The 13,996-nt window shown below is 45.8% G+C and overlaps 1 protein-coding gene across 2 annotated transcripts in view; it reads right to left on the bottom strand.

The window, feature by feature from the left end:
* Positions 1-277: 277 nt before the first annotated feature.
* The window catches only part of LOC106567439 (RING finger protein 145), a 28,898-nt gene continuing 15,179 nt past the window's right edge, over positions 278-13,996 (bottom strand). For both annotated transcript variants that reach the window (XM_014136687.3, XM_014136688.3), the window contains exons 3-11: positions 12,967-13,075; positions 12,519-12,610; positions 7,572-7,807; positions 7,202-7,377; positions 6,787-6,927; positions 6,345-6,527; positions 4,072-4,219; positions 3,105-3,461; positions 278-2,635 (exon numbers count right to left, since the gene is read on the bottom strand). In XM_014136687.3, the coding sequence (XP_013992162.1) occupies positions 2,156-2,635; positions 3,105-3,461; positions 4,072-4,219; positions 6,345-6,527; positions 6,787-6,927; positions 7,202-7,377; positions 7,572-7,807; positions 12,519-12,610; positions 12,967-13,075 (1,922 nt within the window). In that variant the 3' untranslated portion in view covers positions 278-2,155. The remainder of the gene's footprint in view (positions 2,636-3,104; positions 3,462-4,071; positions 4,220-6,344; positions 6,528-6,786; positions 6,928-7,201; positions 7,378-7,571; positions 7,808-12,518; positions 12,611-12,966; positions 13,076-13,996) is intronic.

The raw sequence follows: 13,996 nt of genomic DNA, 5'->3' as shown, positions 1-13,996 counted from the left end.
TATTTAAAAACATTTTTTTTTTATTGTGGGTGTCAAGATGGAGGTGCAGCGGCTTCAACACAGCACCCCCTATCAGTCATCTAGTGTATATATAAAGTATTGGTTCCAGCTAGTCTCGAGCCAGACTGCTTACTTCCGCAATCATTGAGGTCTAGCTATGCAAGACTAGGTTCCAGCCACGATCGTGCTTGCCTGGAGATGTTTAAGGTTGTGGCTTATCCATCTCCCATCTTTAATAATCAAATCAGCAACACTAAAAGCTAGTTCAGTCTGCAGGTTAAAATTGGATGGTGGAATTTATTTGACATTCAGTTTTGTACAATAAAGGCGACACCAGGCAAATTTCTCACCAAACAATACAGAAACTTGACTGGAATTCAGCATTCACAGAGCATGTCGTTCTTTTTGTATATAAAAAAAACCAAAATAAGAAAGGGAAAAAAACAAATCGAAACATAATTAAATTGTAGGTCTTCAACACAAAGAAACAAAATCCCAAACAGGAAAGCATTTCAAAATGCTAAAAGAAGTCCTCTTCAAATGTCAATATTATGATGTATGTAAAATACTATTCACACTCAGCCGCTTCTCACAATTTACCTTCAAGAAAAATGTGCTAAAGCCACCAACTCGCTACAAATTAATTTAAATGGAGCATTTACAAGTTTGATCATACATAACATGTATTCATTCTCAAAACTGTAACAAATGCCCCAAAAATACTGTTGAAGGTAAATTCAGTGCTGACACCTCTCTCAATCTGTGATCTTCAACCCATCACACCTATACCTACAGAGGGCACTGAAGTGTTCACACAAGCCTCAGATCACTTCATATTGGACGGTGCAGCTTTTACACTGTATGGCAGGCATATCAAAAGTCCTTTTCATATAATATATGAACGGTTATATACACACACACACACACACACACACATTTATAGGTCTTTCCTCGTACAAACCAAAAATATTTAGTACCTGACAAAAAACAACTTTGGAACGTCGCTATAAATGACATTAGTGCAAATGTCATAACACGTGGGCTACATATCATGAAAATAAAAGTTTCTACAGCCACCAGATGGTGACAGCGTGCAAGCCTAAGCGTGCGTATAAAGCTTCTACATCAAGTGCCTCTGTCTGTTCTCTTCAGTATATGAATGTCAAGCACACATCCGGTGAGTGTGTCTCCGACCTCCACAGCGCCTTTCCCACCCTGAGCCCTTACTTGGTAAGGTTGTTGTGTAACCAATCATCAAGCAGAACAAGTTGAGGGAGGGTGGGCCACAAGGCCAGGAGAGGGTCGGCGAGGCCCAACCAGGGTCGGAAGGAGGGAAAACACTTGGGAGTGGCAAAATAGTGAGCTAACGTTAAGTGACCTAAAGACGGGAAAAGGTGTGTGAAATATGTTGAATGAGAGTTAATGAAATCTCAAATGTTATATTTTGACTGTTTGTCTTACGCTAGATAGATGGTACAGTATAATAGCTGTCAACGGTCAAATTGTTGTTCATCTAACTCAGTGGTCTTGTTGTTAGTGCCCACCCTGAGATTGGAAGGTTGTGAGTTCGATCCCCGGCCCGAGTCATACACTAAAGATAAAAAACGGGAACACCAATGAGTCTCTGCTTGGCACTCAAGAGTTTAAGAGATCGATTGAGATTAAAGCCCTGCGATAGACTAGCGTCCTGTCCAGGGGGTGTACCTGTACATCAACCTGCCTCACGCTACAGAAATAGGAGATAGGCTCCTGCTCCTATGAGCCGTTCAGAGCACAAGCCAAGGCTCATGCAAGGCTACTTACTTATTTTGATGCTAAGTGAGAGAAATCGATGCAGATTTCTCAGTGAAATTATATGGAGGTTCAGTATGGCGTCACTCAAGTCTGTCAGATTTCATATATGAAATCCTGTAGGATTAATAACCATGAAATGTACTTGAATTAAATGAATTAACCATGAAATGTTAATGAATGACGTTTAAGACCATACTTTAAGTAACAGGCAACAAATAGATACGTTTGTTAAGGGGAAGGTGTTGGATAGTGGCAATAGGGAAAGTCCAACAGTTAACCTGTCATGGCGAAGTCGTAAATATTAGCCACTTGAGGATGAATAGTCTTTAGCTGTGTGTGAGGAGGGGTGCATGAGCGAGGCTCAGAGGCAGCAGGGGCTGGCAGACCGTTGTAGTTCTAACTGGAGGTCAGCTGCACATGCTGTGGATGATGCTGCTTCAGGGCAGGAGGCAGACTGCTGGGGCTGGCGATGCCTGAGACATGACTCCCCTGAGCCCTGTGATGGACCTGCCTCCTCTGCCTGGCCCTCAGGCTCTGGGTCAGGGTTAGCATGGGAGGAAGAGGATCTGGCTTGGCTCTCTTCAACAGGAACACCGTTCTGAGTCACCGTTTTGTTCCCTTCAGCCACACTGGCCACTGGCTCTCCTTGCCCAGCCTCTGCTGGGTTGGGATTGGCTGGAAGAATGTCCTGGGCGGGTGCAGCGGTGGCATTGGCGGGCTGTGATTGGCTCTTCAGCTGTTTGTGGCAGAGAGGGCAGGTCTCCTGTACGTAGAGCCACTTCTTGAGGCAGCCAGCGTGGAAGAAGTGACTGCAGGGGGTGATGACGGCAGACTTCATGTCCTGGAAAGGGAGACAGAATACTGGTTAACTACTGAAGGACTACGGACAACCACAGAAGAGCCCACTACAATGCCTGATGATGCTTTTCTGATAAGTGGAAGTATATTCCAGTACACATCCTTATTCAAACTAAACTATCATTTTTCTTTTTAAATGTTTAGGTAACTTTCCCAAAATTCCCAAGTTTTCCAAAAAACCCGGTTGGAGGATTGCCGGAATCAGCAGGGAATAAGCAAAAAATCTGGAATACCTCAACCAGGATTTCTGGAAAACCTGGGAATTTTGAGGAAGTTACCAGAATTTTACAACCCTAGTCAGAACCCATTTCATATCCCCTCTAGCCGCATTGTCCCCTTCATACCAGAAGAGGGCTATAAAACACTTTTATCAGAACAATAATGGTGCCCTCTCAAACAGCATGCACTCACACTTTTCTTAACGTACACACACCGGACACACACTCCGTCACCTGATAGCAGATAGCACAGATGTCATTGTACTGCTCCAGCTGCAGGTCGGAAGCAGTGGGCAGGCTCTTGATCTTGTTGACGGCGTCTCGGCGCATCAGGAAGCTCTGCCAGCCCAGCTGGGCGCGCAGCCACACGTTGTAGTAGGAGTGGATGAAGATGATGGTGGAGCCCATCACCGTCCACTCCCCGAACACCGTCTCAGACACGCCGTAGGCCACCACCACGAGCGCCACCAGGAACTCCAGCAGCCGGTAGGTCCCGTTCACGTAGTAGATGACGTCGTCCATGTTCTGTACGGGCTCCTTACGGACCTCCTCCACCATGAACAGGATGTAGATTAGCAGGGTGCCCAGCACCTAGGGGAGAAGGACATTGAGTGTGGGTGCTTTGTTTCACTTGTTTTGACACTAGAAGTCACTCTCACGTTGGGGCAAGCAGTTGGGGGGTCAAAGGTTAGGATCACAGGTAATATATAGAACAAAAGTAGTAAGGTTTGCGGCCTTCCTTTTTTCTATTAGAGATAGTCAATGCACCAGAACCACATTTCAACAAAATAATGTTGCTGGAATGCTGATCTTATAGGTTTCTACTACAGAAACCATTTCAGTACAATCTGAGATGGTGGGTTGCTGAAACCCCCACAGGGTTTTCCATATTTCACAGGGAATATATACTCACAGGTGGCCAGGGAATAGTAGGCACAGATACGGGAGCTTACAGTCCTTACCGTGCCCGTCACATCCCCATCACGGACCTGTGCAATACATCTCAGCACTAACGGAAAAGCCATCTATCTACCTTACATATGAAACATTGCTGACATGTTCTTATGTCATTACTGCAAACAAACGGGCAAAGGATCCAGTGCACCAGTGGCTAAAAGGAACTCTTGAATTGGACAGACTACAGCATGTGTGTGTGTATGGGTGTATCCATGGCAACAGAGCTTGAGGTGTGTGTGTGTACCTGCAGTGAGGTGAGGATGCTGGAGGAGATGATGATGAGGAGCCAGAAGTCCATGTGGAAGAACTGGCAGATCATGTAGGCCATGTAGGCTGGGAAGACCAGCAGGAACAGGCACAGGCTCACGGCCCGGAAGTGCTTCCACAGGCTCCTGAACAGAGCGACAACCGACAGAGCTTTTACTAGGACAACGCCTCTGAGTGGCGTAATAAAGTTGTGTTGAACTGAATCATGTAGTTGTGGCATTTTGCACGGACTTCCATGTGAAGAGAGAGGCCTTTTTATATTATGCTACTGATCTTTTTCATTCTCGCTGTGGATGACACTATGGGCCCTGAAAGGCTTGGGCGATATAACGTATATTATTTTCAATACCCTCGCGGGGGTGCATGTTGCGCCACCACTTATAAGTTATAACAAATCCATTTATATTCAGCTCAGGTCTTCAGCTATGCATTTGGTTTGCTAACTTGCTAGTTGAGTGGCTAGATCAAGCTTCTTGGTTACAGCAGAGACATTCAATCCCCTCCTATTTTTGTAAAATATATATGATATACACTGCTCAAAAAAATAAAGGGAACACTAAAACAACACATCCTAGATCTGAATGAATGAAATAATCTTATTAAATACTTTTTTCTTTACATAGTTGAATGTGCGACATCAAAATCACACAAAAATAATCAATGGAAATCCAATTTATCAACCCATGGAGGTCTGGATTTGGAGTCGCACTCAAAATTAAAGTGGAAAACCACACTACAGGCTGATCCAACGCCTGGGCATGCTCCTGATGAGGTGGCGGATGGTCTCCTGAGGGATCTCCTCCCAGACCTGGACTAATGCATCCGCCAACTCCTGGACAGTCTGTGGTGCAACGTGGCGTTGGTGGATGGAGCGAGACATGATGTCCCAGATGTGCTCAATTGGATTCAGGTCTGGGGAACGGGCGGGCCAGTCCATAGCATCAATGCCTTCCTCTTGCAGGAACTGCTGACACACTCCAGCCACATGAGGTCTAGCATTGTCTTGCATTAGGAGGAACCCAGGGCCAACCGCACCAGCATATGGTCTCACAAGGGGTCTGAGGATCTCATCTCGGTACCTAATGGCAGTCAGGCTACCTCTGGCGAGCACATGGAGGGCTGTGCGGCCCCCCAAAGAAATGCCACCCCACACCATGACTGACCCACCGCCAAACCGGTCATGCTGGAGGATGTTGCAGGCAGCAGAACGTTCTCCACGGCGTCTCCAGACTGTCACGTTTGTCACATGTGCTCAGTGTGAACCTGCTTTCAACTGTGAAGAGCACAGGGTGCCAGTGGTGAATTTGCCAATCTTGGTGTTCTCTGGCAAATGCCAAACGTCCTGCACGGTGTTGGGCTGTAAGCACAACCCCCACCTGTGGACGTCGGGCCCTCATACCACCCTCATGGAGTCTGTTTCTGACCGTTTGAGCAGACACATGCACATTTGTGGCCTGCTGGAGGTCATTTTGCAGGACTCTGGCAGTGCTCCCCCTTGCACAAAAGCGGAGGTAGCGGTCCTGCTGCTGGGTTGTTGCCCTCCTACGGCCTCCTCCACGTCTCCTGATGTACTGGCCTGTCTCCTGGTAGCGCCTCCATGCTCTGGACACTACGCTGACAGACACAGCAAACCTTCTTGCCACAGCTCGCATTGATGTGCCATCCTGGATGAGCTGCACTACCTGAGCCACTTGTGTGGGTTGTAGACTCCGTCTCATGCTACCACTAGAGTGAAAGCACCGCCAGCATTCAAAAGTGACCAAAACATCAGCAAGGAAGCATAGGAACTGAGAAGTGGTCTGTGGTCCCCACCTGCAGAACCACTCCTTTATTGGGGGTGTCTTGCTAATTGCCTATAATTTCCACCTGTTGTTTATTCCATTTGCACAACAGCATGAGAAATTTATTGTCAATCAGTGTTGCTTCTTAAGTGGACAGTTTGATTTCACAGAAGTGTGATTGACTTGGAGTTACATTGTGTTGTTTAAGTGTTCCCTTTATTTTTTGAGCAGTATATATATATATATATATATATATATATATATATATATATATATATATATATATATATATATATATATATATATATATATATATATATATATATATATATATATATAAAATAGTAATAGCACCCCTTATGTGCATATCTGGTAATACCCCGGTATGGTACAGAAATCTGGATACCGCACAACCCTAGGCCCTGGTCAAAGTAATGAGACATTTCCAACTCAGCCTGGAGTGTCTTACTTGTCCCGTGAGGCCCCCAGAGCCAGTACGATAGGGTCAGCTATCTCCAGCATGGACTGCAGGATGGAGGCCACCACGATGAAGAGGATGATACTGAGGAGGAAGGCTCGGTGGATGACCTGCAGCTCAATCAGACCCGTCTGCACAGCCAGGATCAGTAGCGTGATGCCCTCCGTCATTCCCCTGAGACGGCGAGAGACAGAGCGGGGAAAAGAGAGAGAGAGAGAGAGACGAGAGAGAGAGAGAGAGAGAGAGGAGAGAGAGAGAGAGAGAGAGAGAGAGGGGTTCATAAATAATGTGGTGCTTTCAGACAAAAAATAAAAATAAAATAAATAAAATAAAATAAAGGTTCCTCATTGTTCAAGCTATGGGTCAAATAATACACTTAACGGGCATAAACACACAACATAAAATGGGCGGGATGAGAATGCGGCTGACTGACCGATGCATGGTGTTGTCATTCATGAAGGCCCGGTAGCCCTGCAGGTAGAACTTGCAGAGGGTGAGGACGCCCAGCGCCACAAAGGACACGGTGAAGACCAGGCCCAGCAGGGAGTAGGGGGTGCTGCAGCACTCTGCAATACTGAGGGGAAAGGGAGAGAAGGGGACAGTAAGAAAACTCACTAAAACCAATTCAGAGATCATGCATGTATTTGTAATAGATGGCACGTCACATTCTCTTTGATTACAACAAACAGCCATAATAAAGGACTGAAATTGTACAATTTCAGATTACATAATGTTGTGTTGTGCAAAAGTTCAGGCAAAACAGGTCGACTTGGGTTTCCAACTTCTTGGATTCAACGAGAGAAGGGAAAAGGGTTTCTAGTGTTCTAGGAAGCAGTGCCCTGTCCCACCTGGTGAGGAAGAGGAAGAGCAACCTCTCTCTGGAGGTGGGCTTGTCGCGGCTACTGAAGTAGGTATAGATCTGCAGGGCAAACAGCACCAGCCAGAAGCACATGAAGAGGACGGGCAGAACCAGCTGGTTCCACAGGGACATCCCCAGAGCCAGCAGCCCATACACCTCAACCACCTGGGCACAGGAGGACATGGAAGAGAGGATGCCACAGACATTGTTAGCGATGAGAAATTAAAAAAAACTGACCGCAGCAAACTGATCGATTTACAGTCTTGTGTGTGAAAGAAAAGTGACAATCTCCTCCAGTCTAGAGCCAGCAAACACTTAGCAGGAGTGGAAATAATTCAGTGCCACGTAGACTCTTTTACCTGCACCAGCTCCCTGTAGGCGGTCTTGGCCAGGTTGTAGGGCACCAGCAGATTGGAGGCCAGGAAGTAGATGACCTCGAGGCCCGTGAAGATCATGGCGAAGCGGTTAATGAACACGATGGTCTCCAGGGGGACCAGGCAGAGGCGCGCCACCAGGGGGAGCAGGTGAGCAGAGAACAGCCAGATCCTCTTGGTCTGCATGACGCAGGAGCACAGGGTGCACACCACCAGCTGAGCTGGAGAGAGAGAGAGAGAGGCAGGGACACAGGAGGGACGGGGTTAACACACTGCGGGTGAACGCCCGGTCTGTAGGAACACACACCGTATCTGAACTGTGTAGTAACACGGAACAGCTGAATCTTAAAAGGGCGGGTGTTCCAAGATCTGACTTAAGAAGTCAAAATGTGCGACGCCCTCGAGGACAAATAAGGGGGGGGGATGCACCTCGAAAGCTCATTGAGGCCCGGAGCACGTGCATCTTTACCGCTACGCGCCCCATGTTAACTCTGATGACACAGTACTATAGCATGTGACTGCACTAGAAAGCTCAGAAACGTGTTATCACACGAGAAATGCGAGATGGAATGAGACATAGTGAAGCCATAACGTCAGATCCAGTCTGTCTCCAGGAGCTGGAGTGTGACGTCCCTGAGGCTGGTGACGACAGCACAGAGAGGCAGCATGTTCCCTAACACTCTAGGGACTAGGCCAAGAGGTCCCTGCCTACTGCTCTCCTGTGTTACTGGGAAAACATGAACCCTCATTGTGACCCGCCTGCAGAGAGTGTGTGAAGACTCGAGTGTCCCTAGAAAGCAACTGTGCAGTACAGAACTCATGGCTGAATGTGCGTCGAGAGTAGCCTTACCCAAACACTTGGCTATCAGACAGCTTATCCCACGTCTTTCAGAGAAAAGTAACAAGTACTTATGTGATTGAACCTAAAAAGGCCAAAGTTCAACAACTGTCCCAAGCCAAGTCAGCACACCGTGCCAAAGGGAATCATTGATCAGTCCCTCCCTCTTTGTAAAATGTTAGGGAAAGCGTTACTTAAAGTGGCACACCAGTCTCCTTTTCACCTCATTTAACACCTGATTTACTTAACAAAAAGGCACATCCCACCCCCAGCTGGTGGAGGTAGGAAACAACATCTCCACTTCGCTGACCCTCAACACTGGGGCCCCACAAGGGTGCTTGCTCAGCCAGCCCCCTCCTGTACTCCCCGTTCACCCACAACTGCGTGGCCACGCACGCCTCCAACTCAATCATCAAGTTTGCAGACGACACAACAGTAGTAGGCTTGATTATCAACAACGACTAGACAGCCTACAGAGAGTTGAGGGCACTCAGAGTGTGGTGTCAGGAAAACAACCTCTCACTCAACAAAACAAAGGAGATGATCGTGGACTTCAGCAAACAGCAGAGGAAGCACCCCCCTATCCACATCGAAGGGACAGCAGTGGAGAAGGTGGAAAGTTTTAAGTTCCTTGGCGTACACATCACAGACAAACTGAAATGATCCACTCACACAGAAAGCGTGGTGAAGGCGGCGTAACAGCACCTCTTCAACCTCAGGAGGCTGAAGAAATTCGGCTTGTCACCCAAAACGCTGACAAACTTCTACAGATGCACAATCGAGAGCATCCTGTTGGGCTGTATCACCGCCTGGTACGGCAACTGCACCGTCCTCAACCGCAAGGCTCTCCAGAGGGTGGTGCGGTCTGCACAACGCATCACCGGGGGAAAACTACCTTCCCTCCATGACACCTACAGCACCTGATGTCACAGGAAGGCCAAAAAGATCATCAAGGACATCAACCATCTGAGCCACTGCCTGTTCACCCCGTTACCATCCAGAAGGCGAGGTCAGTACAGGTGCATCAAAGCTGGGACCGAGAGACTGAAAAACAGATTCTATCACAAGGCCATCAGACTGTTAAACAGCCATCACTAACACAGAGAGGCTGCTGCCTACATTGAGACCCAATCACTGGCCACTTTAATAAATGGATCACTAGTCACTTTATACAATGCACTCTAAATAATGCCACTTTAATAACGTTTACATATCTTACATTATTCATACCATATGTATATACTGTATTTTATACCATCTATTGCAACTTACCTATGCCGCTCGGCCATCACTCGTCCATATACTTACATGTACATATTCTCATTCAACCTTTTAGATTTGTGTGTATTAGGTAGTTGTTGGGGAACTGTTAGATTACGTGTTAGATATTACTGCACTGTCAGAACTAGAAGCACAAGCATTTCGCTACACTCGCATTAACATTTGCTAACCATGTGTATGTGACAAATAAAATAGGTGGTCCAGGTAAGTCATGACATAACGTGGTGGGGCTTTCCTCTTTTGTTCTCTATCGTTCCTCAAGCAAGAGGGGAGGCCGATGACATCACGGATCCCCTTGAAGTTTGCAATGGTGTCTAAAAACACAAAATTGTTACAATTTTTTTTTTTTTCTTGAGTATGTGTACTTTACTGTATTTATACTTGGGATATCACTTTTCAACAGTAAAAGTGTTTTTGTTTTTTTATCACTGGAAGACGTCTAAGGGTGCTCCTGTTTTCAAATGGTCAAAGTAGCAGTGTTTAGTAACAGAGAAGGATGAATCTTCTCAGCATCTGAAACAGATCATTGCGTAACTGCCAGTCATTTCACAGGAAGGCTTCCTATTCACGATGACACTCATTTCTCACTTCTTCCTCTTTTGGACTTTCAGGTTTTCACTGAGCTCTGAAGCTAACACTATTTGTGGGCCGGCTGTATTTTCAGAAGAGGCAGAACCCACACCTCGGTAACATAAAACCTGACAGACACTAGTCGCACTACAGAACACCTGACACTCTTACGACAAGCAGCACAACAAGAAATATGTCAATGAGTGAGCAAGAAATAGGAAGCAAGAGCGCGGGGAAAGACAGAGGCCTGTCTGAGTTGTGTGCGCTCCCTTTGTACTGGAGACTGTGGTCACTCACTCTCTCACTCTGTAGAAGCACCTTTGGCAGCGAGAGAGAGCGAGGAGCTCTGCGGCAAACGGCGCCTCAGATCGTCAGATTATACAGCACCCACTGCCAACCTCCCCTCTCTCCTCAGCCGCCTACCTTCTGCTAGATCGGATGAAGCAAAGGAACACGGCCTTTTCCTTTGTCTGAAAAGGTTCTAGGGCGAATAAAACTAGCTCGAGCACTCAGAAGACCATTAGAATTGAACAATGGAAAGACAGGGAGAGAAAAAAAAACAGAGCAGACAGAGACAAAGATTGGCGTCGGATTGATAAAAGGATGTACAATTATTTTTTATTTTTTTATAATGTGAGTGAAGAAGTGTACAATCACCATGTTAACGCGTAAAAGCAGACTTCAGGGCGACTACAGAGTGACTCATAGATTCTCGGAAAGTGGGGTATTAGAAGTGTGAGGGTGTAAGAGGCTGGTACAGGACCTGTGAGACTGTGGCCCAGTGGGATTGTTTAGTGAGTTAACTATGAGGTTGGTAGTGAAGGTGGGACTGTGTTTAGTTACAGTGCCTTCAGAAAGTACTCATTCCCCTGGACGTACTCCACATTTTGTGTGTCTTACAGCCTGAATTCAAAATGGATAAAATGTATTATTTTCTCATATATTCACACAATACCCCATAATGACAAAGTGAAAAACATGTTTTTAGTAATTGTAGCTCATTTATTGAATATGAAATACAGAAATCTCATTTACAGAAGTTTTCACACCCCTGAGTTAATACTAAGTAGAAGCACCTGTGGCAGCGATTATAGCTGATTCCTTCTGGGCAATTATATAATTATGGATTGTGCAACATTTGCCCATAATTTTTTCCCACAATTTTTCAAGCTCTGTCAAATTGGTGGTTGATCATTGCTGGACAATTGTTTTCAGGTCTTGTCATATATTTTTCAAGTAGATTTAAGTCAAAACTCTAACTCGGCCACTCAGGTACATTCACTGTCTTCTTGGTAAGCAACTCCAGTGTAGATTTGGCATTGTGTTTTAGGTTGTTGTCCTGCTGAAATCTGAATTAATCTCCCAGTGTCTGGTGGAAAGCAGAACCAGATTCTCCTCTAGGATTTTGCCTGTGCTTCGCTCTATTCTGTTTATTTTGTAAGTCGCTCTGGATAAGAGCGTCTGCTAAATGACTTAAATATTTTTTATTCTGAAAAACTCCCCAGTCCTTAACGATTACAAGCATACCCATAACATAATACAGCCACCACTATGCTTGAAAATATGGAGAGTAGTACTCAGTAATGTGTTGTATTGGATTTACCACAAACATAATACTTTGTATTCAGGACAAAAAGTGAATTGCTTTGCCAAATGTTTTTTGCAGTATTACTTTAATGCCTTGCTGCTAACAGGATGCATGTTTTGGAATATTTCTATTCTATACAGCCTTCCTTCCTTTTCACTGTCAATTTGTTGTTTAAAATTCCCTGAGCGGTTTCCTCCTTCAACGGCAACTGAGTTAGGAAGGACGCCTGTATCTTTGTAGTGAGGGACCTTACAGATAATTGTATGTGTGGGGTACAGAGATGAGGTAGTCATTCAAAAATCATGTTAAAACACTATTATTGCACACAGAGTGAGTCTATGCAACTTACTATGTGACTTGTTAAGGAAATATTTACTTCTGAACTTGCCATAAAGGAGTTGAATAATAAAACTCAAGACATTTCAGCTTTTCATATACATTTGTAAACATTTCTAAAAACAGAATTCCACTTTGACATTATGGGGTATAGTGTTTCTAGGCCAGTGACAAAACAAACAATCTCAATTTAATCAATTTTATATTCAGGCTGTAACAACAAAATCTGGAAAAAGTCAAGGGGTGTGAATACTTTCTGAAGGCACTGTAGTTGCCTGTGAGGGTGGTGGTGAAGGTGGGACTGTGTTTAGTTCGTTACCTATGAGGGCGGTGGAGAAACGGTTCATGGACAGCGCCTCCAGGTAGAGCGGTCCCTCGTACCCGGAGTCCAGCTCACTGCGGACATAATCCCTAAAACAGGAAGACAAGACAGTCAGAGCTCAGCTCTTGCAGTCCCACCTGCCATCTTCCGTTCTCACTGGATAAACACAGAACCACGCCTCAGAGAATTCAACAAGAGTTATGCACAATCAAGGCCAGTAGAAGCCACCAATAGTCCGGAGACAGAATCATAATATGGTCAGAAAGTCACTACTGTAATACCGGTAACTGTTTTATGGAACAACTACAAAACAGAACTTCAAATTGCAACACTTAACGGCCTTTAAAATGATCTTACGAATACACGTAGCTCCTAGCTAACAAGTTGACAGGTCAAGGATTATTTTAGCTATAGTTCCTGTAGTGTGTCTCTCTCTCTCTCTCACCTGGAGACTTGGTGTCCGGCGAAGAGCAGCAGGGCAGTGAGCACGTACAGGTAGAGCTTCACCAGGTGCTGACGAGGCAGAGTCAGGAGCACCAGGCTGAGGATGTAACCTGACACACAGCAGAGACAGTCAGTCGGGACAGTGAATCAGAGGGGGAGGGGTCTGTACAGTACAGTACATGAAGTGGAACAATGCACAAATAAGGCTGTTTTTTGTTTTTTTAAAGGGACACAAATATATGTGCCTGCTTCAGCTGCTGTCGGTCTCACACATATTAAGGAATAGTTTATTAACACGGACGTCCACTACCGTTTAACTGGCATTCACTTCTTGAATAATCCGAAAACTGTTATTCCAATAATCTCAGAGGAGTTCTATTATCACGAGGACAGTGAAACCAATAATCCTGCCTGCCCTCCGCCATCTTGGTTGAGCGTGGCCTGCCTGGTTTAGTGGAGTCAGCAGAAAACGGTCCTCGGGAAAATCTCAATTGCATACTCCTCGTGTCCTCTCTCTCTTCACCTACTTCTCAAAACCCATTAGATAGGGGGGGAAGAGTCAGAGGTCCCTCCTTTTGAGGCGGCAGCGAGGGGAGAGGATACGAGGAGTATGTCATTGAGATTCTCCTCTAGACAAATCATCAGGCACCAAAACGCCAGGGACTCGATTGGCCGACCTGGACCCAGCGTGCAACAGATCCACCCAGCCAATCCATCCTGGGGATTCCATTAGCAGACAGCTAACACGCCCTCTCCACCATCCTGCGCACAGACAGTGTATGTGTGTGTGTGTGTCAAACATGCAACTTAACCTGGTCAAACAATCATTAAAGGGCAGGAAGCATGACAACAACAGTGGGGGATAGGAGGCTAGTTAACCATTGAGTCTTGAAAGAGTGGTCAGTGGACTGAATCATTCTGGCATGACAACAACTACTGATATGATTCTACCTCCCATGAAAACCAAAATGATTATGATCCTCTCAGTCTAAGTGCCACGGGCCCTGACTGGAGTCAGTGTTCCCAGCCAG

This window comes from Salmo salar, chromosome 13 (assembly GCF_965601325.2).
Source record: "Salmo salar chromosome 13, fSalSal1, whole genome shotgun sequence".
In the NCBI taxonomy this organism is placed as follows: domain Eukaryota; kingdom Metazoa; phylum Chordata; class Actinopteri; order Salmoniformes; family Salmonidae; genus Salmo; species Salmo salar.
This window is presented reverse-complemented; position numbering and strand designations above follow the sequence as displayed.